The following is a 27019-nucleotide window of genomic DNA, read 5'->3' as shown; positions in this document are numbered from 1 at the left end:
AAATACTGTTTTATTTTCATTACTAATAATAACCCACTCAATAAAAATAAAGAATTTATTTTTATTTTTATTTTTACAGACTGCATTTTGAATCATTGTACACAAATGGGGTACAACTTTTAATTTCTAGGTTGTACACAATGTAGACTCACACCATTCGTGTAATCATATGGGTACATAGGGTAATCATGTCTGTTTCAGTTCACTATCTTTTTTCCCCCAACCCCTTCTGTCCCATTTCCCTCTATACAACCCAAAGTTTCTCCATTCTTCTCTTACCCCCCTTGTTACATCCCCCCCATTATATATCATCATCCACTTATCAGAGAAAACATTCAGCCTTTTTTTGGGGGGATTGGCTTATTTCACTTAGCATAAGTTCATTTACCAGCAAATGTCACAATTTTATTCTTCTTTATGTCTAAGTAGTATTCCATTGTGTATATATACATACCACAGTTTCTCTATCCTTTTGCCAATTGATGGGCATTTAGGTTGGTTCCACAATCTAGCTATTGTGAATTGAGCAGCTATGAATGTTGATGTGGTTGTGTCACTGTAGTATGCTGATTTTAAGTACTTTGGGTATAAACCAAGGAATGGAATAGCCTTAACAAGACCCCCAGAGCACAAGAAATAAAAGCAAGAATCAATAAATGGGATTTATTCAAACTACAAAACTTTTTCTCAGCAAAGGGTACAATCAAGAATGTGAAAAGAGAGCCTACAGAGTGGGAGAAAATCTTTTCCACACACATTTCAGACAGAACTCTAATCTCCAAAGTTTATAAAGAACTTAAAAAACTTTACACCAAAAGTACAAAGAACCCGATCAATAAATATGTGAAAAAGTGCTCATCATCTCTAGTAATTAGAGAAATGCAAATTAAAACCACCTTAAGGTTTCATCTAATTCTGCTTAGAATGGCTTTTATCAAGAACACAAGCAATAATAAGTGTTGGCGTGGATGTGGGGAAAAAGGCACACTCATACATTGCTGGTGGAATTGCAAATTGGTGTAGCCACTCTGGAAAGCAGTACGGAGATTCCTTAGAAATAAAGAGAATATTTAATGATAGTTTAACATGTTAATTGAATAATTGTAGTATAGTAATATAGTACAATTAAATTTTATTTATAGGGTTTCTGTAAAATATGGTAGATTTATTTTACACTTTTGTAGTTAATTTTTGTAGTTAATGTTACTACTGAGAGGTACTTTAAAATGTGCTTAGTATTCCAAGCAGATATTCAAGACTGTCAGAAAAATTTATCTGTCACTTCTAGTCACGACCTCCTTTCAGGGTCCCATGCAGGTCAGAGACAGGTTTCCCTAGGGGCTTAAGAGTGATCACGCCATGGGCAATGTCAGCTGATCCTATGAATGTTTTGGCACTTATTCCTCCATACCTACCTCCCCAATTTCTTTATAGATTTAACTCACTATTTCACAGATATATAATGTCATATCAAGATGCATACTGTCCTTCCCCTTTATCTCTGACCTAACCTCCTCACAGAGCTTACTTCAACACTGCTGAGTGCTTACAAAAGGCTAATGATGCTTCCTTCCCACCCACTCTAGGATGGCCACATCCTAATCCACAAAACCTGTGAATATCACCTTTTAAGGTACAAGAGAGAGGCCCAGTACATAGCGTAGAAGTTAAGATGGGAACATTACCCTGGGTTATTGGAGGAGCCACAGATGTGATCATGCATGTCCTTATAAAGGGGAGATTTGACTACAGTAAAGGAAAAGGTGATGTGAACCTAGAAACAGGTTGCAGTGAAGTGGCTACAAGCCCAGGGGTGCCAAGAAGGCTCTAAAAGCTGGAAGAGGCAAGGAACAAACCTGCTTCAGGGCCTCCAGATGGTGTCAGTTTTGCGTTACCTTCATTGTAGCTCCTATAAGACTCATTTTGAGCTTTTGATATCCAAACTGAGAGACTAAATTTATAATGTTGTAAGCAACTACATTTGTGGAATTGACTATAGTAGCAATAGGAAACTATTTCAGTACTCTATGAGTGACAGAAACCTGTCTCCAATCATTTTAGGTAAAAAACAACTCAGAAGTCCAAGGAGTATCCTTCAGTTTCTGTTGGATCCAGGAGTTCAATCACCACCACCTGTACTGAATCCTGCCATTTATTTGAACCTGCTTTCCTCTAGGGAAAACTCTTTTTTAAAAAATTATTTAATTTATTCTAATTTGTTGTACATGACAGTAGAATGTATTTGTACATTTTGATAGATCATACATAAATGGAGCACAATCTCTCAATTTTTTGATTATACATATTGTAGGATCACATCAGTCATGCAGTCATACATATACATGAGGTAATAATGTCTGTTTCACGCTACTATCCTTCCTATTCCTATATCTCCTCTCCTCCCCTTCCCTCCCCTCTCCCTAATATAAAGTAACTCTATTCTTCCCTATCCCCCCCTTATTGTGAATTAGCATCTGCATATCAGAGAAAACATTCAGCCTTTGGTTTATTTAACTTAGCATGATATTCTCTAATTCCATCCATTTACCAACAAATGTCATAATTTCATTCTTCTTAAAAAGCTGAGTAATATTCCGTTGGATACATATACCACCTTTTCTTTATTCATTCATCCATTGAAAGGCATCTAGGTTGGTTCCATATTTAAGTTATGGTGAATTGAGTTACCATACACATTGATGTGGCTGTATCTCTGTAGTATTCTGTTTTTAAGTCCTTTGTCTATAAACCAAGGAGTGGGATAGCTGGGTCAAAAGGTGGGTCCATTCCAAATTTTCTGAGGAATCATCATACTGCTTTTCATAATGGTTGCACTGTTTTGCATTTCCACCAGCAATGTATAAAGAAAATGTTTGGTCCTTCCAGGGATAGCTGGAAACATCCTTAAAGATTAGGACTACAGATTTGAAAGAAACAAAACAAAACAAAGTAAACATCTATCTTCTCTTTCCCAGCATCTGTATTGTGTGTCTGGGGGGAGAAGGCATAAAAAAAAAAAAAAAAAAAAAAAAACTTGAATTGATGCTGCTTGGGTCATGTGCCTATCTCCATCATTGCTATTATCTCCTTGCCACCAACTGTTCAAGCATGTTTTCAAGTCAGTCACATAAAGCATTTGGAATAAGATTTAAAAACACAAACTAGATCCTTTACTCTTTGACTAAACTTTTCAACTGCATCGAACAACTTTTCAGACAAGGCACAAAATCCTGAAAATGGTCATTAGGTCCTATATAACTGGCCCTGTCCACCCCACTGGCTTTATTAGGACCATTTTCTCACATTGCCCGTGTCCAACCTTTTTTCTGAAAATATTGATCTCATTCCTTCCTGAGAATCTCTTGGCCAGAGTTGTAATTTCTAATTTCCCTCGGCCCCCTTTGCTTTAATGATTCTTGTTATCTTTCTTTCTCTTCTTAGCTTAAAGGGTTTTCTTTCTGGGGTATGTCATCTGATGCCACCTTCTAACTAGGTGGGGACAATCACTGTGTTCTCTCTGCACTCTGTACAATTTTGTCATGTCATCTATCAAAATCATAATTATGCATGTTATATAATTATTAAACTATTATGTCTCCACAACTAGCTGTAAGTTCTGTCAGATGAGAGAATATGCATTTTATTTCTTGTTTCTGTTATATCCCCAACTCTAGGCAATGTCCCACACAAAGGAAGTAGTTTCTCAGCAAATGTTTTTAAAAGTAAGCACATGCATTTTCATATGATTTCAAGTTTCTATTGGGTACATTAATTGAATGCTAACTTACTGTGTCAGACACTGAATAAAATACTGTACTACTATTAATACAATAAATGCCTAAACATTATCACATCCTTCAAGTGTAGATGTGATTATTCACTTTACAGAGGAGTAACGTAAATAATCTCTCAAGGCTACATGGCTCATGAAGCCATGGGGATTTGAACTTCTGTCCATTTGATCACAAAACCTGAATTTTTACTATGTCAAACCATACAATTTAGCCTTAGAAAAGAAAGAGATTAATGATACATGTCCAAATACATTCTAAGTAAAATCCATGTCTCATATATAATAAAAAATGTGAAGAGAGTGGACAGGTTTGTTCTACAATAGAAGAGAAGTTTTTTTTGCCCTTGTGCCTGTAGACAGGTGCTCCATTTCAATATTTTTGAGCTAATCCATTTACTTTCACACATACAGCAAGGTAAAAAAAAAAAAAAAAGAAATCCATTATTTTAAGCTTGTCTCTATTTTAATGGAAGCAGGTTCAATATGCTCTATAAAGGTCGAAATACTAAGCACATTATTATCTCTCTACATTTTAAACAGGCAGGTACAATTCAGATGAGATAAAGAAAAATCTATTTTATAGCTTTGGAGGAAACACAGAGGACATTAAAAGTTCCCAGATACCCACACCACTAAAGTTTCTTTAGAGAGGTTTATAATATCCCTTTGAACTGCAAGCCAGTTGTTGATAAGCCTTCTACTGCTTCACACAGGAAGAATGCTCTGGGAGGTCAGAGGGCTTGCTGAATACCTAGTGCTGATTGAAAACTCTTAAGAATTTCACAGAAGCAGCTTCCCTGGGCTTTTGTTTTATCCTCTGTGGGGACAACGTCTTTAACGTCACTGGACAGAAAATGATCCACAAGTCTTCAATTCCATCATCCAAAGGAGTAGAATGTCATCATTGTGAATTCCTGTTCATTAATCCTTTCCTTCAGTAGATCCATTGTCTTGATGCCAAAGTTCTCTGATATTGGGCATGTGAATACAGATGAGGAGGCACAGACAATAGAAAAGGAGGTGGGATCCTAGGCTAAAATGTTCCTGTCCAACAAACATTACCGCTTATAATAGGAAATCCAGGAAGTTCTGCCCTTCTATATCCTGCAATGTCCTGTGACCCTTGAGAGAGAGAAACAAGGACTAAGAGTGAGAGAACAGCTAACCTGAAGAAAAGTATGGTGAATTAGTAAAATAAATTAATGGACTTTTAAAAACTGTAATGGATTAGTGACTAAAGGGTGTGGTGGTCTTGTCAACTTTCTCAAGAATAAAACCAAGAATAATGTTGAGGCTCTCAGAATTTGATACATGAAGAATCTGAAATATTCATTGTATTTTCTAGAAATACACAAAGGTGATGAATGTAAAGAATGAAAAGTTTGTGGCACCAGGCAGCACCATTGTATATATTCAACTGTTTTCTTCACAAGATGCTCTCTTGATATTTTTTTCTTCAGGATTTCCTCTGAAGACAATGTTCATCCCATAAGCAAGAGTGTATAATAATACACAATATAGCAATAATTAGGACTGGAATTGTGGCTCAGTGATAGAGTGCTTGTCTAGCATGTGTGAGGCACGGGGTTTGAGTCTAGCACCACTTATAAATTAAATAAACAAATAAATAAATAAAGGTCCATCAACAACTAAATATATATATATATATTTAAAAAAATAATAATCACACTAAATTTAAATGGTCTTATACTTAATTAAGAGACAGAAATTGATAGACTGAATGTAAAAAATGAGATGCATTACATGATTTTTACAGAGCATAAGCTTCAAATGTAAAAACACAAATGGATTAAAAGTGAAAAGATGAATGATATTTATCTGCTATTGGAGGTAAGTAGATCAATATGAACAGAACTAGAAATGAATCCACACTAAGGGACAACTAGTTTTTCAGAAATATGTAAATGTAATATAGAAAAGAAAGGATAATTTCTTAACCAAATAGTGTTGGAAATATTGGGTAGCCTTACACAGAAAAGGAATACATTCTTATTAAGTAGGTGTGATAGAAAATTTTGTCAATTTAAGGGAGGCATGAGATGGTTAGATTTTAGATTTTTAAACATTATTTCTGGGTGTGTCTGTGAGAATGTTTCTGGATAAAACAAGCATTTCAGTTGATAAATTGAGTGGAATGGATTGCCCTCCTTAGTATGAATAGACACCATCCAGTCCCTTAAGGGCCTGCATGTGATAAAAAGAAGTAAAGGGAGGAAGAATTCACTCTCTACCTGACTGCTTGGGTAGAATGTTGATCTTCTTGAATTGGGACTTATACCATCAATATTCCTGGTTCTCAGTCCTTTGGACTTGGACCAGAACTTGCATCATTGGTGGTCTTGGCTCTTGGGACTTCAGACTGAGACTAGAACTACATCCCTGGCTTCCATGTGGCCCCAGCATGCAGATAGCAGATAGTGGTACTTACCCGTTTTCATATAAAATAAGAAATTATTTCACACAGTTACACTGTAAATATATTTATACATAGTTGTTAAATATATGTTTTATATATTATTAAATATATATATATATATTTATATTTTTGTTGTTTTATATATATATATATTAATTGTTTTCATTTTTTCTGGAGAACTTTGATTAATACACTACCATGATCATGAGTTAACTCAAAATGGATCATATACATATTTTTAAAACCAAAAACAATGACATTATAAAGGAAAACATCAGAAAAAATCACTGTGACCTTGGATTAGGCATATTTAAAACTTTATAGACATGATATCCAAAGGATAATTTATAAAAGATAAAATTGATAAAATTTTGTGCTTCATCAAAATTTAAAACTTCTAAAAGATGGTATTAAGAGAATGGAAAGAAAAAGCTAAGATCAGAAGAAAGTACTTTAGAATAAAGAATTCTCGACACCAGGAAATGAGAAATCAATTAATATGACATAACAATGACGATTTGGTAATGCTTCACCAAACAAAATATGTGAATATCAAATAAACACATTAAAAGTTACTCAACATCTTTTAAACTTTTAAACTTTAATTTTTTTTTACTGTAGTTAACTCAACATCTTTAATCATAGGTAAATGTAAATAGAAGTTACCATGAGAAAACTGTCATATGTCAATTAGGAATACTAGATTCAAACAATGATCATGTCAAGCATTGGCAAAGACATGGGGAACTTCAGCCCCTAAGGTGTGTTCATTGTTGGTAGTAATGTAAACTGGTGCAACTGCTTCAATAGACAATTTCACAGTTTCATAAGAGTCGAATATTAACTAGAATATTCAACCATTCCACTTCTAAGTATTTACCCAATAGACATAAACAGGTATTTATAGTAGCCTATTTTTTAAAAAAAATATTTTTAGTTGTAGATGGACACAATACCTTTATTTTATTTATTTATTTTGTTTTGTGATGCTGAGCATTGAACCCAGTGCCTCACATGTGTTAAGCAAATACTCTACCACTGAGCCACAATCCCAGCCCTATAATAGCTTGTTTTTAATAGACCACAATAGGAAACAGTCTAAATGTGTGTCAATAGGTAAATGGATTTTTTAAAAAATGATATGTTCAATGGAATATACTCATTAAAAAATGAATGAAGTATTGATACATAGAACATGGATGAATCTTCAAAAATCACGGGGAGTGGAAGAAACTATATAAGAAGAGATACATACTATGTAAAATTCTTTGAAATAAAAACAACGTACAGTAATAGAAAGCAAACCCATGGTTGTCTGAGGGGGATGGGACAGAAGGGAGGGATTATATACATCATAACAAATCTTTTGGAGGTAATAGACACATTTATTATCTTTACACTGGATACATTTCATAAGTGTATACATGTCAAAACTTATCAAAATGTACATTTTATTTATGAGCAATATATCATGTCATGTATAACTCAGTAAAACTAAAACTGCTGTACACACATACACTGTCCTATCTTAAACTATATTGGAAGAGATTATGCATTTAAGCTTTTATAAAGTAAAAAGTTTTGTTGATAAGTCTGTCATTCTTAGAAAATATTTTATACTGTTTAACCCAGGTACTTTTTAGCCCCATGATATTAGACAAAGAAAGTAGGAACAGGGAAATTTATTTCACTCTTTTAAAATCTTGTCAGCATCCAAGATGCAAGCAATTCACTCTCTGAACAACACGTTGGAACAGTTGACTTCCACAGGTTCCTGGATATAGTTCCCTTCTTATGTTACATTAGCCTGTTCAGGTGCCATTTTAGTTCTATTATTTTCTCCTTCTCTTACCATCTTTGAATGTGTTCTTCATTTTTTTTCTCTTTTCTTGTTTAATTTCTTTTTAAGATAGTATCTTTCTTCTATTTCATATCACAAATGGCTCTTGCCATAAAACCTTACAGCCTATAATAAATGAAATTGGTAATCAATGGGAAGATAAAGATTTTGATGTTTTGATCTTCTTGAGAATTCATAATATTTCATGAAAACTATTTGCACTTGTATTTCTGATGCCTAAAATCACCTTTCAGGTACCCAGAATAGAATTTGAAATTTTTATGAGCCCTTCAATATCTAGTGGCCCTTCAATAAAATTATGTTACAAGATATAAATAATAATATACTGAGTAAATGCATTCAGTATAAAGGAGAACAGAAATGGACAGACTTAACTGGCAATTTTAAAACATGGCTCCCAAAGTCTTTGGCACATCTCAGATCATAAAAAAAAAGACCTAAGATTAAAAACCCCGTTCCTATTTTAAACCCTATACCTCCTCATAGATAAGTCTGATTCCTTTAATATTCTTTTAAACCTTCTTCCTTGCATATACTAATATCAAGGTAGGTATAGTCATACCACAGCAGAAGCTTGTAAAATTCTTGTATTTCAGTGCTGTTCTTTTCTCCTCTTCTTACCCTCTGTGTATGTGTTCTTCATTTTATTCTTTCTTCTTGTTTGTCTTTTTGTGTTCAAGACAGTATCTTTCTTCTATTTCTTTCTGAAGTTCTTAGAGAGAATTGAAGCATAAATACTTATTTTCTTAGTAGAGCCAATCATTAGTCCGGGAAAGCTCTGGTCTAGTCCTTACCTTGGAACAATCAGCTCTCTTCCCTCTAGTATTCAAAGTCACCTAAGTTTTGTTGAGTCTTATGAAAAATGCAACACTGTAAAAACTTAGTGAGAGAACTCTGCAACATGGAGGAAGTTGGAGGTAGGTTGGGGCATGGTGATTGAATAGGAAGCAAAATTATTTGATGCCAATCTCTCTTTTTTTTTTTTTTTTAAAGTAACGTCTTTAAAACCATACAATCTTAGGAAGATTGTAAGCTTTGACACATCTTTTGCTTTATTTCCCCTTGATTTTGGTGTGCTTTGCAGCTGCTGAAGGAATGGTGTGCAACCATCTATGTTCAAGTGATGGCTGTTGGGGACCTGGGCCTGACCAATGCCTGTCATGCCGCCGCTTCAGCAGGGGAAGGATATGCATAGAGTCTTGTAACCTCTATGATGGGTAAGGCATTGCGTACTGTCACTTTAACCTCATCAGCTGTGAGGTGCTGATTAGTTCAGGTTTTTAAGCTTTAAGAAAATGGAAAATTTCGAAATGTGTGTAAAGATCAGGTTTTTTCAGGAGACTACATATTGCATAAGGGAGACGACATACACAGTTGTTTTAAGACAAAATGATTTTATTTCAAATATCAAGTCCAAATGTTTACATATTGAATATTATGTACATTTTAGAAATGTTGACTAAGGTAGATATTTTTTAATAAATTATAGCAAAAAAAAGCCTGACTTGAAAAAAAATAATTCTTTTTTTTTTTTTTTTTTAGAACGGGGATTTTTACAAAGTTTCAGGACTCAACAATCTGATATGTTTTACTTCTGATATTTTCCTGTTACTTTTCATCTAGGGTCACAGCATCACTTTTGATTTTTTCCATTCCAGTTATACAACAACTTGCCTTTTAGGAAAAGTTCATGTTTCTATGTCATTAACCCTATAAAAAACTGTTTCTGTAGTGTCTAGTTGGAGGGATTTCTGAAAGTGTTCTGCCACTCTCTAGAAAACTCAAGCAATATTTTAAACCAAGTATTTTCAATTCCTTCTGGTAGTACAATAATCACATTACTAGTAATAAAACCTAGTATACACCATGTTGTCTGGCATTGCATACACTCATAAAATCACTTAATCATACTACACCATTTTATGCATCATAGTTGTCCTTCATTGTTGTGGTAATGCATTTCTTAACACTTCCCCAAATCAAGTTTCCCCATAGTCCTTCAAGGAAAATATTTTCAACAGGTTTGTAAAGTATAGCTTTCAAGCTCTTCATTTCTTCTTGTGCCTCATGAATTATCTAACAACTATTTTGATGATACCTGATAACATTGTAGTTTTGCCTTTTACATCGGCAGAATAAAAATCTATTTATCATAATGATATTGCTATGTCTCTTCTTTGAAAGATGACCCCAACACATTCACTTCACAAAACTTAAGAGAAAAAGATAAAACTTAGAATTTTAAATATAAATAACACTTTTAAAATGCATATAAGAATGTCATTATTTTTCAGCTTGCAATTTTGTGAGGTACAATCACCTGGTAAATTTGATAGAGAATTGAAAAGTATGTGCTACTTGTCTCATTGTTCATGCTTATACTCATTATTATGAAAGTATATTTTCTGTACATAAAATACCTTGGATAAAATATACCTGTTTGTGTGTGCAGCAGTTGGTGCCTCTAAAATGACTCATAAAAGGAATTAGTTCCACCAAGTGAATGTTACATTAAGTGTTTATTAAATTTATATGTGTAGTTCTAAGCAGGTAATGCATTCTAGAAATCGTTTTATCTAATAGCACAATCTTATAAATATTGAGGACCAGTATAATTAAGTACTGCTAAAATCATAACACTGTAGAAGAACCAAGCAAGCACTAGAACTAAGAACACATGATTTTTCCTATTTCCTTTCCAGAATGATGCTGTTTTTCTTAAATATTTCAGTTTCAAACTTGTCAGAAATATTAAAAACTGTTTAATAGAAAAACTCCAAATATATATATATATTTGGGGTTACTTTGAAAAATAATAAAGGCATCTATCCTATAAAAGTTGGATTCAATTCTTGGCTGTCCAATGAGGGATTCCTTCTTTCCATCTTGTGACATTGGCTAGTTTCTGTCAACATTACCTGGTTGCCTTTGAGGAAGAATGAATTCAAATCTTAACTTCATTACTTCCTAAGTGAAATTTCCAACCTTTGACAAACACCCTAATCATTCTAAACTTTGTGTTTTTCCCTTCCTCCTCATTTCCTTTTTGAAAGGAGTTTGCTGGTCTTGAACTCCTTGTCTCAAGTGATCCTCCTGCTCAGTCTCCCAAGTAGCTGGGACATAAGTATGCAAAATAGGAATAATAGTAGAATAAGGTCTTATTTAAGTTCTAGCCATGGAAATTATTATCATTATTTTCTTTTGTGTCTATTATTCTGAGCTACTTAAATGGTTAAGTGAAATAGTTATCTTAAAATCTGCTGGAAATAATCAAATGCAAATTCACATTTACCATAATTGGGAGAGCATCACTCTCTCAGATACACACACACCCCAATGTGTGTGTGTGTGTGTTTGGATATTAAAAGAGAACAAATCCTCAAAAGAGAATTTTTTGAAGGGAAAAAGAATAAAATAGTCAATTCCTGGCTGATTAGCATTCAAATTCGGGTCATATAAGACACTGTATTTCTGCATTTCTAAACTACAACACAATCAATTTAGAATGAAAGAAAAAGATAATTGCAATGGAACCTTAAAACTATCTTACTGGGCACAGTGGCACACGCCTGTTATCCCAGCAACTCAGAAGGGTGAAGCAGAATGATTTCAAGTTCAAGGTCAGCCTCACTCATTTAGTGAGACCTTTAGCCACTTAGAAGACCCTGTCTCTAAATTAAAAAATAAAAATACTGTGGAGGTAGCTCAGTGGTAAATTGCCATTAGGTTCAATCCCTACTACACAAAAAAGTAAAATAAATAAATAAATAAATAAAATTAAAACTGTTCTGTCAACTCTTCTGAAACTTTCAGACCAACACAGAAACATTAAAGTATGTGCCACTCTAAAATCTTTGCAGGCATTTTTTTTTTTAAATTTAAGAATCACAACCCCTCATTGAAACACTATGTTCTTCCTTTACAGAGGATATTTAGGAAATTGAACTTGAAAAACTGAAGTATTTAAGTCCTAGGAATATTACTGTTGATCATGGGGTGTAATTTTGGAAAGACTACCATTCAGTTTTGATTACAGGATCCATCAACACATGTACAGCAGCAAAAAGAAGTGAAACAAACGTAGCGTGCAACATTCATGCTCAATAGGCTCATTTGTTAGGTTTGATGCAAGTGAAAGGGGAACTCTCGAAAAGGCACAGTAGAGTCACTAGAGGGCAGGGAAGGAAAAGAGCATGATGGCAATAGGGTGGAGTAATAGAGACTGCAAGCAGGACTCTGCTGGAAGGCAGAAAAGAAGAGAGTCCTACAATTGGAAGTCAGTGGAAGAAAAGGTAACAGGTTGATTTCTCATGACCTGCCTCTTCCCCTTCACCTCTCTGTGTGGAGAAGTGGGTTCTGGAGTAGAAGAATGAGAAAAGCATGGCCTGTGTTTTAGAAGCACAAAAATAATGTGCTTCACTTATACCATAACCCTTTAATCTCCAAAGAAATTATTATCCAAAACCAGTAATTAGTTGATGATCCCAGGCTTTGAGCTGTCATAAAATTATATTATGCAGTGTCTTTGATTCTCTTTACAGTTTTGTCACTCCCCTCATACCAGGTCATGTTGCGCTTTGTATTCTGAATATGTCCTCTGCTGAATACTTTATATTGCTCATGTTGATGAAGCATGTAAAAGAAAACCTGATTTTATAATTAAGTTTAAATTTAAGAAAATTCATAGAAGGTTTGATCTGTAACAAACTAATATTTCATTTTTAAATGCAAAAAGCTCATGGCGACATATGTGCACACATAATTAAGCCACCTATTTAGACTATTCATTTTGAAAACCAAACTAATTAGTTTGCCTTGGAATAGATGCAGTCATAGTATAACTGACAGAAAACATAGAGTTTATCCTTTGAACTTCTGTTATTTATTAAGACATTAAGTATTCAATTGGGAAAAATAATTCTTCACTCTAGGGAAAATATATTTGAATTTGTCACCTAATCAGTTGGTGATTTGGAATGGTAGCTCATGAGACAAAGGCATGAACTAATCAATAAATTGGTTACAAATATTGAGTCAAATTTTGTTAATTACTCCTAAATAACATTCAAAATTGTCCTTACCCAGTTCCTAGACCTATTGTACATCAATGGGAATGAAGTAGTTGGAACATATTGTAGATGACTGATATCCAATTATAGAAATAAAACATTTAGAAGGGACTTTGGAAAATTTTGGTATTGATAACCATGTAATATACAAATACCCACAAAAATTTTAGAATACAGGAAGGATGACCAGCATTCTGGTAGATTTCAATTAGAAAGTTTAATAATGTAGCCATTAAGCTATTTTTTTAAATTTTATACCACATAGAATTACTTCATAAAGAATTTAGACTGGGAAAAATGTTATGATATTAGATCAATAATCTAAGAAAATAAAATCTACCATAAAAGATATTTTTTCTAATTCTCTAAGGCAGATATTTTAAAAGAAGAAAAGAAATCAAAGTGTTTTTTGAAGTTTCACCAAAAATAAATTGAAGACTCTTGGGATTTGAAGGACAAGGATGGGGAACATTCATGTAACTTAGCAACAAGAAAAATACAATAGTTCTTTCAGAGTTTAGAAATTAAAGCTTCATCCAAGAGTAAACTTTGATATGGATACAAACAGGCATACCCTTATTCAAAAAGGTAGAAAGGATTCTGCTGTGTCATCACAAGAGTTACTTTTTTTTTTTTTTTTCTTTTTGAGAGGACTAGAAATCTCTCTCACAGGAGAGGTTTCCAGAATGAGTCTTTCATTGAATCCAATGGAGGGCAAGGAGAGCCATCTGGCTGCCGTTTATCTTTTCTCCTAATGGAGAACTTTAGTCCTTAATGTACAGGGAAATGTTTCTGATGCTCCTGGCACCTAGAGAAACAAACTCAAGAATTTACTCTGCCAATAGGACTTTTAGCAGATGTTACTTCATTTTTTAAGTTGACAGCTTGTTTGCTTACACCTCCTCATGCAGCTGATATTTTCACAGTGAATTTCGGGAGTTTGAGAACGGCTCCATCTGTGTGGAGTGTGACCCGCAGTGTGAGAAGATGGAAGACGGCCTCCTCACCTGCCATGGACCGGTAAGCCTGGAGGCGCAGTGGGTGTCCTGGCTTATGTAGTGTCATGTGTGAATGTTCGTTATGTCATCGTCTTATCGTCTATCCATCCATTCAGTAGGCATCTATGGAATGCTATGGGGGAACATGTTTAATAGTCCACCCTTGAGAGGCTTATAGTTTTGTGTGAAGTTAAAATGTGAGATAAAATACTTGAAAATACGTCATAAACATTTATCCCCCATAGTGTATTTAAACAAAAGCGTAGATAGGAAGGTGTCTTGGAAGATGGCACATTGTTGAGAAGAATGTTAAATGAGAATTTGCTTAAAGTATAATAATTGATGTAATATAAACATTTGTAACTTAAAGGAAGATGAATGAAGGAGAAACTAATTATATCATTGGGCCAGATGTTAGGAATGTCAAGGAAGGTGATAGTGAAGTGGTGTTTGAACCATGCTTTGAAGAAAAATTTGGAAAAGGGAAATGTAGAGATATATAAATGCAATTGTTCTCATCATGTTCAGGAAAAAATTATAACACATTTGTATCTATATTTAACCACTTGTCTATTATGGCAGTATGAAGGATGGTAGAAAAAAGAAGGAAGACTAGTACTTCTAAATAAAATCTAAAGCAGTATGATAAACAATATGGTGGAGAAAAGAACTGAGTTATGAGAATCCAAGGAGAAGCCATAGAATCAGGAAAGTCTTCATGAATGAGGCGCCATTTATATAGGCGCCATTTATATAATTTGAATTATCATTAGGGAGAAAATGATGCTTATTTTTTAGACCTCCTTTTGGTTTCCATCATTTGGACTTTTCCTTAATAATAAGATCAGTATGAGTTTGTCATCTCAAAGTATCATATTCATCCTTCTTTAGAAAAATTTCCAGTTTATCTGTTATTGAGTCATTTCTTAGTAGATAATTTGGGGACCAACATTTGGGTGTAACTAAGAGCTCAACATTGCTCCTTAATAATTCATTTAAAATTTAAAGAGTGTTAATTTTTCTACCAGAGTGCTTATTTAGCACTTAATTAGCTTAGGAAAAGAAAATATCACTGAGCCCTCCACACTTCCATTAGGCCCCAATGAGCTGTTCTGGAACTTCATCTAAAGAAGGATATGGAAAGCTTGGACAGTTCAGAGGACTACAGGATGATTAAACTTGGAAAATCAGACCTCTGAGAGAAAGAAGTGATGTTATTTGGCCTGAAGAACCAAAGTCTAAAAGGCAATTTAATATGTAATGATCTCCATGTAAGTACGTAAAGGGCACATGCAGCTATCCTCCTTCTCTACCCTGAACAGGCATGGAAATATAGTCAGTCCACAGCATGAGAAATGTGAATTCCTTAAGGACTGTCATGAGATAATAGGGAAATAAATTTTGTAAAGGGTTGCTTAAACAAGTTGAGTTAGCAATGTTTGTGCTTTGAAAACTACTGAATTTAGGTAAGTTCTTGATAATAATTCATAAAGTGGAAACAGTTTCCTTCAGAGACTCTTAAGACTTTGAGAACAAACAATTAAAATGATCAGGGACTTGGTCATCTCCTCTGACCAAGCCTGGGGATGATCAATAACTCTGGGTCCAGTCAGTGTGTATTGGACACAGGTTTACAGAAACACCTTTATAAAAAAATTAGGAGTGACTGCCAAATTATCTGTTATTTTATTTGTGAATCCTTATGAATGCTACTTCATTATACTGATATTTCCTATGAATTTCTTAGGTCTATTGTCTAGCTGAATTTTTTTTCTCAACATATAATTTTGTTTTACTTTCCCTCACCCTTTTAATTCTGAAAAAAAACTCTAAGAAACATTTGTTCATTTAGTCAACAAATATTGTTCCATTATCATACTGATTATGAATTTTTACATAATAACACACTAAATATTAATGTGCAAAAATATTTCTTCAAAATCAGTTGAGGCATTATTTGCATATTTCAATATATTTTTTTCACATTAGGCTTTTTTCCATCTATTGCCTTGTTTATTGAAAAGTATGATATTTTTACCTTTCTTGTAATTTTTCCTTTAAAAAATTCTCTCATTCCTAGTAATTAGTGCTTTTAGTCCACCTAATCCTATAGACAGAAACTAATATGCTTAAAAGTAATGCAAGCATAGTCAAAAATGCACCACATATTTCCTAGGGTAATTTCATAGGTAATTTCCCCTGTATAAATCTCTATAACTACCCCATAACATGGCTATACTAGTGTTCAAGTAGTGAAAAGTTTAATGACCATTTTACCTATTAATCAGAAGTCAGAATTATTATAATCATTATAAATCATATCTATGCTGAGTGTGGTGGTGTATGCCTATAATCCCAGCAGCTCAGGAGGCTGAAGCAAGAGGATCACAAGTTCAAAGTCAGCCTCAACAACTCAGCAAGGCCCTAAACATTTAGCAAGACCCTGTCTCAAATTAAAAAATAAAAAGGACTGGGAATGTTGCTAATTGGTTAAGTGTGAATAAATAAATAAATAAATAAATAAATAAATAAATAAATAAAATTCATGTCCATGACTTAACAATGAGTTTTCTTTGTGAGCTAGTTCTTATGTAGACTACTTTCACACACATTTTTCATTTTCTTTCAGATGTTTTCCCTGTTTTGCTAGTGAAGAAATAATGTCAAGTAAATTGTCCATTAGAGTGGATCTGTGGATCACAATTTTAGCCTCCCACCTTAGGGTGCTTGACTATCATACACTCTTGTGATCCTCTTGCTGCCTCTTGTTATACAAAATTATATTAGTGAAGAACCAATTTATTGATTTCTCTTATTTGTATGTTTTTACAGTTTATTGTTTTTTTCCTTCTCCAATGGAATTTGGAAAGTTTACTAATATAAATATTAAGAAAACCCCAAATTAATGCTCTTAGAATTTTCATAAATTACTTGATAGTAGGGAGTGAAAATAGTCTTATAATGAACAAATTTTTATTCCATAATGGCAGCATTTGTTGAACCAGATAATTAATATTACTACCTAACATTAAAATTGTGAATTGATATATCGAAAGATAAGAGAAGGTGATCTGTCAAAAGAATAGAAAGTTCAGGAAGGCTAGATGAGGCATCTGTAGAGGATAAGAGCATCTAAGCAAGTCAGTCTAAGAGATGAGTAAGCCTTGAAACATTAAGCAGTTATGAGCACAGTATTTTTTTAGAAAAATTGACGTGACTGAGCTCAAATAATTGTTCAAATTTTGTGCCTACTTAGGATGGGGTTTTGCATGCTTTACAATTCATATATGGTTTTTGTCTGTTTCTGGGTCCACATGTTGATTTCATAACTGGTGGCAGAGATAGTTTTGTGTGCTAAACAGGCATGTATCACTTGGGTTCTCTAAGAGATCTGGAAGCTTCTCCATGAGACTGACACTGATAGAGGAAGTCATCAATCCTATTGGAAATCACACTCCTGTTCTTATGGTTTATTGTGGTGCAATTGTATTTCTTTGATTTCTTTCTTTGATTTGTCAGTGTTTCCCTAGTGATAATAATACATGTAATGTATATTTATGTTTACCAAACACTGTGAATCCAATGCATGCTATAACCTTCTCCATTTAAAATAAAAAGAAATTGAACCTATAATGATGAGAAAGTTACTCCAAAAGACAGCAAATCAGGAGGACATGGAGTTACAACTTAGAAAAGATCTGACTCCAAGTTTCTCACACTTACCATTTCACTTTATTTTTTCCAGGGAACAATGTCTTTAGTACGATAAGAAGAAAATGCTTTCTGGGAATATTCCAGTTATATTAAATGGAATAGTATTATCCTGCCAAACTATCACAGAAATCCTGGGTCATCTTGAGAGGAATAAATTTTAAATATGGGATGTCCTTTGCTTTTATATCCTTGTCCGTTTGCTGTTGGTCTTCGTTATTAAGTTAACTGATTAATTTTTACAATTTTTCCCATTCTGTGCTACTTTTACTATTTCTGTATAGTTCTGTTAAGAAAGGTAAGAAAAGGGATGAGGGAAGAAAGAAAAGGGAAATCAGACATAGTTGTAAGAGATCAAAATGTTGCCTAGAGAGGCAGCAATAGAAGAGAGGACAGGGGAAGGGAACTGATTTTCAAATTACATTTTTTTTTTTTTTTAATAAAAGCTAAAGTGGACTGAGCATGGTGGCACACGCCTGTAACCCAGTGGCTCAGGAGGCTGAGGCAGGAAGATCACAAGTTCAAAGCCAGCCTCAGCAAAAGTGAAGCACTAAGCAACTCAGTGAGACCCTGTCTCTAAATAAAATACAGAATAGGGCTGGGGAATGGTTCAGTGGTCTAGTGCCCCTGAGTTCAATCCCTGGTACCAAAAAAATAAATAAATAAAAAATAAAAAATAAACTACAGTGACTCTTAAAGATAGAATTTAAAAAAGGTTGTGCTGACACAGTATATGACCCTCATGTTGCAGTAGCTCTCAGAAAAAAATGTTGGCTCTTTCATTAGGGTACTCTGAAAGTCTTAAAACTATTCAGATGCAGCCCCCTCCCTGTAGCAGCTTAGCTTTGCATCAGGCTTTGAATTCATGACACCCCAATTGAGCATTGGGCCTCTGAGTCATGGCAGCCAGGAGGGAGAAGGCTGGAGACTTGAGCATATGAATTCAAATTTATGTGAATTCTACTTATAGTCCCTTGTCCAAAGTAAGCAATACCTTATCTCTATTGAGAATGGAGTTAGCATATTCACATGCAGCTCCAAGAGAATTAGATACCCATGAATAGTGGGTTTATCTGTTATAATAGCTACCAGAGAAAATCATCCTCAGAGTACAATGCAATGTTTCCATCAGGATTTAGTCTGTCATTTAGTTATCTGTCTAGATTATTGAGTCCAGAGGTAGCTTCCAATCAGAAATTAAAAATATTGCCTTCACCTACATTTTCTATTATTGCATTTATCAGTTCATTCACTGAACCTAGTATTTTAAAAGCTTTGGAAATAGATAGATAGAAGAATAAACATTATATGTATGTATATTTTTTTAAGTCCTTTATTATGGAAATGAAATGGGAAATCAGTATATTTAATTTCTTTTGAGACTTGTTAGGATACTTTTTGTAGTTATTTTGGCTTAGGACATTTTGTTTTGTATCATAATAAAATAATCAAATAGTTGAGATGCTTTTAAAACAAAGAACAACAAAATATAAATTAGTAAAATAATCTTGAATATTAAATAAGAACTTGTTTTTAGTTTCATGTATTTTTTACATCTTCTGACATTGGCCTGGATGTTATTTTACAAGAACTTAGTAGAGAAATAATTCCTAATTCCTAATTCAGACTATAACTGCCTAATTTACTCATAGTAAGTCTTATTCTGTTTTCCGTAAGAAGCATGTTTCTTATACAATAAATCATGCCACTGAGCTGACTTGCACAGTAAACCATTCTGTATGATAGATGGTATTACGTGCCTAAGTACCCATGAGCAGGTGTTAAAATTGGAAGGATGTAAAGTGTTTTTTTTTTTTGGAAGGAAATAAGAAGTTGCCATTAAGAAACTCTTTAGGTAGATTAGAAATTAGGTTTCACAGGCTAATTGTTAATTTTTATTGTATTTTTAATTAATTAATTTAGTGTGTGTGTGTGTGTGTGTGTGTGTGTGTGTGTGGTGCTGGGGATTGAACCCAGGGCCTTGTGCATGCAAAGTAAGCAAGCACTGAGCTATATCTCCAGCCCCTTTCATTTATTTTTAAGCTCTGAGCCTCACATCAAAAGAGTGAAATAGCTGCTTGATTAACCCCCAACAGTCTCAAGATTTCCCAGCCTCTTCCTGATCATTTCTTCTTCATTACCCCACTATGATTCTTCATTAGTCACATCCATCTTTAATTTTGTAAATCTTATATTCCTTATTTTCCTGGTGCCTTATATCAGCAACTTACAAATTCTGGCTGCTTTTACGTTAATATCTGTGGAGGTGGCATAAAGCACTTCCATGAATAGACCTTATTTCCACTGTCCCTCCCAAATAAATAATACTGTATAACATTGTGTTTACATTTTTGCTTCCAAATTCGTAGTGTTTGTGACTACAATCCTGATGTAATTGCCTCCTTGCATATTTTTTTATTCTATTCATGTGAGTTGTCCTCAGCGTGAGCTGTCAAAATTATTGACCTCTTCTTTAGATACAGACAGATGTTGGGAAAAATAATTGAGGGGAAAAGTTCCAGTGAGGAGTGGTCAAAGAGAGTCTATCATCTTAAAATCCTAAGACAATATGGTGTTCAAAAAGGAGGAATAAAAGTAAATTTCAAATAGTAATATTCAAAATAGGTAAAAATGTAAAATTATAGATACCGCTTATAAAAAGGAGAATTTTTAAGTCCAAATGTTTTTCAATTCTCTTTGATCTAAGAATAAATTACTTATTATTTCTACATGTTTATTATCCACTATATGAGATACGGATCAATTTTTAAATTTATCCACAAATTCTTAGATGTCTAGCATTAATTTTTAAATGTTAATTATGTTGATTTTCAAATATCTTTATATTATTATTGTTTACTAATATTCTGCATATTAATAATTATTATATTATAAATAAATATATAAAATGAGTTAATTCTACTTAAATTTTTCATACTCATATTTATATGTCATCTTTGGATAACATTCTTCATACAGTTTTATTTTTATATCTGCTACTTATAATTTAATTTTTGATATTTTCTCATCAGAATATACATTGGTGTGACTCTCAACCTGTCAATATTGTTCTGTGTTTACTAAAGTCCATATAAACAGACTTGACATGAGTTTTGGCCTTAGCACAAACTGATCTGAGATGAGGAATAACCTAAGAATTATTTTTATATGCCTAGACTGCCTAATTCCTGATAATTCAATCAAAATAAACTTTAAAATTTAATTTTCAAATAAAGTTCTTCTACAGCCAAAGGACAATTTGCATTTCACTCTTCTATGTCATTTAGTGTTTCCTAATTTCTGCTATATCTTTTTCTCTATATTTAGTAAGCACATTCACCATTTTCTAGTGATGGCGATGAATCACCCCCATGGAAGACGGGTTATTATAAAATATTGTTGCACTATATATGACCAGAAATGGATCCCAAGGAGAAAACACTGACACCCTTTTGAAAAAGTTTTTGAACAATTTTGCTGTTCAGATTGATCTACACTAGAGACATGACATGGAAATCAGTTGACCTAGGGATTGATGATTTAAAAAGTGCAAATATTTCAAGCATATGTATGTTCCTCCAATATTTCCCACACACACAGGGTATCAAAACTGATCTCAAGTCTCTTTTAGTGCTATTTATACTTAGTACTATTTGTACTGCTGAAAATGTTCTCTCTAGAGGAAGAGTTATTTGCCACCAAATGAAGTCTTAGTAAATAAACCACATGCATCCATTTCAGTGAAATGGCACCCACTTTTCTTTATATTCTTTTTCCTGTTTTCACATTCTAGGGACCCGACAACTGTACAAAATGTTCTCACTTTAAGGATGGTCCAAACTGTGTGGAGAAATGTCCAGATGGCTTACAGGGAGCAAACAGTTTCATTTTCAAGTATGCGGATCAGGATCGGGAGTGCCACCCATGCCATCCAAACTGCACCCAAGGGTAAGCATCCTTGCCAGCCAAGGGCTCCAGCTTGGATGTGTTACTAGTCAGTAGGTGTCCTGGTGCATCTCTATCTCTGATATGGTCTCCTAAACTTAAAAATCTTATCATAAAACTCTAACTTTAGACAATTCCTTTCTAGGAGAGTCAAAGTTGTTTGTGCCCTCAGAAATATTTCTGTTTAACCTTTACCTACAACCATTTTATTGACATGTGTGGGAAGCTGGTGTTGGGTATACTTTGGATATGATATACAAATGCTTCCAATTTTCACTGTAGATTCAAGATTCAGAAAAGACAAAACAATCATACTTCTGAGATTTGTGTTTATTAAATCTTATCAGATGTTCTCTGTTTCTTTGTTGTCACAGTCAGTTTAAAGTGAGGATATCTCTCTTTGATAAATACTACCTTCCATAACTCCTTCAATAAAATCTGAGCAAAGGTACTAATGGCAGAAAAGGGAAGACCTAATGATATGACTATTAATAAAATAACTGGAACATTTTGTAGCAGTAATTTTGTTGTATGTTTGTTATCCTAGAGCCTAGAATTTATTTGACTATAATGGGATAATTCGAAGATTGGTACACTTTTTAAATTTTTTTGAAAGGATGTATTATACAATGTATAATGATCAGATTGCCTGTGACATGGATAGCAGTGGAATAACAAAGGCACATTATAAAGGAACACTCAACTATAAAAGAAGAACATTACTCATCTAGAAAATCCCAAAACTATTTTTTCAAATTTACCTTAGTAAGGATTTTTCTCTTTTTTTTTCCCTGCAGAAGGTGAATAATGTTAGTATTGAGAGTGATTTCACATACTGTATCCTCCTCCTGTCCATAAAACCTCTTCTCCATTGTGAATGCCCAGAGGCATGTGCAGATAGACACACACACACACACACACACACACACACACACACACACAGTTATTGAGAATCATCTTGAATACTTTGTATCTGGCAGGAAAGTGTAAGGTTCCATAAAAAGATGTTCTGCCAGATTAAGGGCTAGCTGTTAGAGGATATTGAAGAAGTTAAGCAAGCAACATCATTTTCTGCCAAGAAAACATCAATTTGCAGATGCTGCTACAATTTCCTGCAGGTCAAGAAATCAGCTTAAGTCACTCTGAAGTGGCAGATCCTCAAAAGGTAAAGTAACATTCTGCCATTCAAATTTAAATTCAGTTTGGAAGAGCTAACTACCTACTCATTGGTTTATACATAAGCAAGTGCATTCAGGATGCTGAAATAATCACATAGACACTTTGCTTCAAGGAAACTAGAAGAAATAAACTATTCTGCTTGTGAGATTTTGGCACACCTGAGTTAAGAGTATTTCATAAAAAAAGAAAAATACTAGTACTGCTGGAGCAGAAGAGTCAGCAACTGAAAGAGAAAAGTTTGCCTGCTGAAATCATCCACAAGAGGGTTTTATTGTTTTGCAGCTAAAATTAAACCAGTAAATTATTCAATATAATGTTGATGTCAACAGCTGTTGCCATTCAAAATGAGACCTTTTGCTGTTTTTGCAAATCTAATTACAATGCAGCCATTAGGGAAATGAAAGTGGAGATCACAGAGCCATAGTATGGATATGTGGCTGGCGTGTCTTCCTCTCCACCCTTTTAAATCATAATTATATAATAAAGGAAATCATATATAGTGGAGGGAAACAGAAGTAGGGAGCAATGGAAAAGGATCAAATTACCATAGCAGCAAAATTTGGATCTTAGCCAAAAGGGAGTATGAAGGTGTAATAGGGAACAAATCTCACCAGATCATTTGGGAACTCCAGTAAATAGAAAGAAGATGCCCTTAGCAACTCGTGGCTGCAGAGTCATAGTGAGACAGAATCCAAATATTGTACATCATCTTCTAAGGTAAATGTATTCTCTAATGACTTACTTGGTCCTGAGAGATTTTAATTGTTTTTATTTAGCTCCCTGCTATCTTTTTTGTAATTGCCTCTATATTGTTCAGGTTTACTCATTTCATAAATGCTATGATTCCCAGAACAGGTTTTTTTTTTTTTCTGCCCCAGATCAAAATTTAGGAGCTCCCCTGGGAGTGAAACTCCTAAATTTATCACCCCTATAAGTCCTCTATCGTTGCATGGCCCCTGTGCTTTGAGAGCTTGCTTGGAAGTGCGGAGGTGGGTCCGTCATTCCCTTATCATCTGTCCATCCAAAGATCCTAGGGGCAGTGGGGTTGATGGAATGAGTGACTATTTTTATTCCTCACCACATGTAATAGATGACCTACCCATAAGTGTGAACTCACCAGGCCAGCTCCACTTTGGAAAGCTGCTTTTCTTTTATATGCCAATATTATGTCAGATAATTCAAGAACCAAGTTAATAGAAATGGTCTTTCCAATTACATTTTTTAGAAGTAAAGTTCTTTGAATACTGTTTAATGATTTTTCTGAAAATAAAATTACCTATGTAATACCTTAAAAGCACTTTTACTGCTCTAAAAGTACATTAAATATATTGGCTCTAATAAGGTCCTCAGATACATTTAAAATAGGTTATCCATTTAGCCCCATCAGGAGATTCTCACCAAAATACCTAAAAGAAAGGGGAGGGGGAGACAACCAACTAAACAACAACAACAACAACAACAAATGTCTTTTCTTGCCATGTCTACAGGACATATTTTAGCACCATGTTCTTATTTCATTCATTCTTTGGCTTTGTTCTATTGGATACTTGTTCCACATCAGACAGTGATAGGCAAGTTCAGAAATGAAGAAGATGCAAGTTTTAACATCTATGAACTCACAGTACAGGAATTAATATTCTTTAGTTATTGCTATAGAAGACCAGACCCTTCTCTGCTATTTTTTAAAATGATGACCAAGAAATTGAAGCTGAGGAATGATGTTCCTATTTGTAATTAGCAATTAATTTGAATTTTAAAGGAAAACTTATAAAATAAATTTATTGTTATTAGATGGTAGTGAGTTTATGAATTATAATTTCTTTTGTAACATTACTTCAATGCTTTCAATGGATGTTGATTTCATTTTGGTCTTATTTGAAGTCAAACCTGAACTTTAGATATGAATTAGAGTTTATTTCATGGGACATCTTTTAAAAAACTCATTAAATTTTTGTTAATCTTAGAATCATGATTTTATGAGTGCTTTAATCTATTTTACCAATCATTTTTTATAATTTTAAAGTTAATAAAAATGTATTGATGGAGAGAAGAAAAGAAAAGATGCTGGTGAAATTGTTGTCCATCTTTAAATTGAAAAAATTTAAAAATATACTCTATTTTCATTTCAAAATTTGGATATTTTTCCCAAAATATCTAAATTGTGTTTGTTTTATGGGTCTATCAAGATTTATACATTGTTATGTACCAATAATGTTAACCACTACTCAATTGCCAGTATTCCAGGTACAGTTTTGGAATATGTTAGACATGTTATGGATTTCTTTTCTGGTCTTTCTGGAAGCATTCTATTTTGGAACATTAATTCTTTAGTTGTATTACTCCATATCCTATTTTTGTCTCTTGCTTTCCATTTTTACTCTTTAAGAGGTTAATGTTTCCCTTGTTTTGTGATCTTGCTGAATGACTATAATTTCATGTGTGAGTCAGTGACAGATAGGAAGTATAAAGAATTGAAATACAACATGCATCTTGAAATATAAGGTGGATTGTTCTGGGAAAGTATGGTTCCACTTCCGTTAGAGCCTCACTCTTCTTGGTGGTTTCACTTATCCTTGGTTTATAAATGCATTTAAATCTCAAACATCCTAATCAATCTCTTCAAACTTTCTTAAACCAAATCCTGTCCCTTATTCCCTTTCCTCCTCTTCTTCTTGTATCTATTGACCCATCTCCTATTTGCTTCCCAACTTGTAACAACCAAAATTCTAGAGCCTTGACAATGACAAAATTATTTTAGCAATTCTTCATTTACTAGATTTCTCTGAGTTTTACACTGATCTTCCTCTCCTTTTGGAGGTTCTTTTCAGATTTGGTTTCTAGGACACCACTGTTAATTAATTTTAGTCAATTATATTTTCACTTGCTTTGGGCACAAGACATTATCTGAAGTCATATGGTACTGGGGTTCCTGGGTTTCAATCTTTAGCCTCTGTTTTTCTCACTTTTTATATTTCTCCTATTGTTTCAACTTTCTCCTGTATTTACTTCAAAACCAACTATGCTGTGTGCCTGTTCTCCCTTTAACCCAGACTGTCCTTTCCATCTGATGAGGATCATTTCCACCTGCATGTAGGATAACTACACTGACCTCCAGATAGAAGAAACTGAATACATCAACCCCTACCAAACACAAGAGGAAATGTATTCCTCCAGGATTCTCTCAGGATGCTACCTCTATTCTTCAAGCTAGAAACAGAAGTCTTCCCTAAGTCCTTTGATCTTTTCACTTGCATCTTTCATCAGCCATCAACCTCCTCCCCACTCCATACCTTTGAAGGCATTTCTTGTGCCCTTTGCCTGTGTTCCAGTGACCACTTTGATAGGTTAGTCCCTCATCTCTAACACAGCCTAAAACTTGTTCCATGTTGAAGGAGTCTACCTGGATCCCAACTGACTAGCCTCCACATGGCAAAAAATACAAAATCTACAAAATACAAAGTTCAAAATACAAGTCTAGCAATTTCATGACTTCTTTAAAATCATACAGTAAGTTCCCATTCCATTTCTTAAAACATAGTCTTCAAAATCTGACTCTTTCTCCTAACCCCTTCACCTCATGTTTTGCTCCCTAACTATTCAGATTTGCTTGTGATTTCTCATCTACACTGTATATTTCTTCAGATGTATGTTTTTGTTCCTGCTTGTATTACTCCTTAAAAATCACTCCATGCTCACACCAGCCCTCACTCAGTGCCCTAAACATGATCCATCCTGGAGGGTGACCATGATCAAGGTGGGACAAAGTGTCTCTCCTGTGTCCTCCTATGAACCACGTTTTTCACGGGTCATATTATACTTATCAAATCATACAATACACATCTGTTTATGCATCTACTTTCTTCACTAAATTGTAAGCTCAGTGAAAATAAAAGTGTCTAATTCATCTTTTCTCTCCCTGCAGCTCCTAAAAGAGTAGGAACACTTTAGTAGGCACGTCATAATGGGCTTTTGAATGAGTGAAGATCTTTCATTATTTGCATTTTCCCCTCAAGTTGAATTTCACTG

The 27019-nt window shown here is 34.0% G+C and overlaps 1 protein-coding gene across 5 annotated transcripts in view; it reads left to right on the top strand.

The window, feature by feature from the left end:
- The window catches only part of Erbb4 (erb-b2 receptor tyrosine kinase 4), a 1062955-nt gene that overhangs the window by 798142 nt on the left and 237794 nt on the right, over positions 1-27019 (top strand). For all 5 annotated transcript variants that reach the window (XM_047545016.1, XM_047545015.1, XM_047545020.1 and 2 more), the window contains exons 13-15: positions 9176-9308; positions 14087-14180; positions 21663-21817. In XM_047545016.1, coding sequence (XP_047400972.1) covers positions 9176-9308; positions 14087-14180; positions 21663-21817 — 382 coding nt within the window. The remainder of the gene's footprint in view (positions 1-9175; positions 9309-14086; positions 14181-21662; positions 21818-27019) is intronic.

Source organism: Sciurus carolinensis, chromosome 3 (genome assembly GCF_902686445.1).
Source record: "Sciurus carolinensis chromosome 3, mSciCar1.2, whole genome shotgun sequence".
Taxonomy (NCBI): domain Eukaryota; kingdom Metazoa; phylum Chordata; class Mammalia; order Rodentia; family Sciuridae; genus Sciurus; species Sciurus carolinensis.
This window is presented reverse-complemented; position numbering and strand designations above follow the sequence as displayed.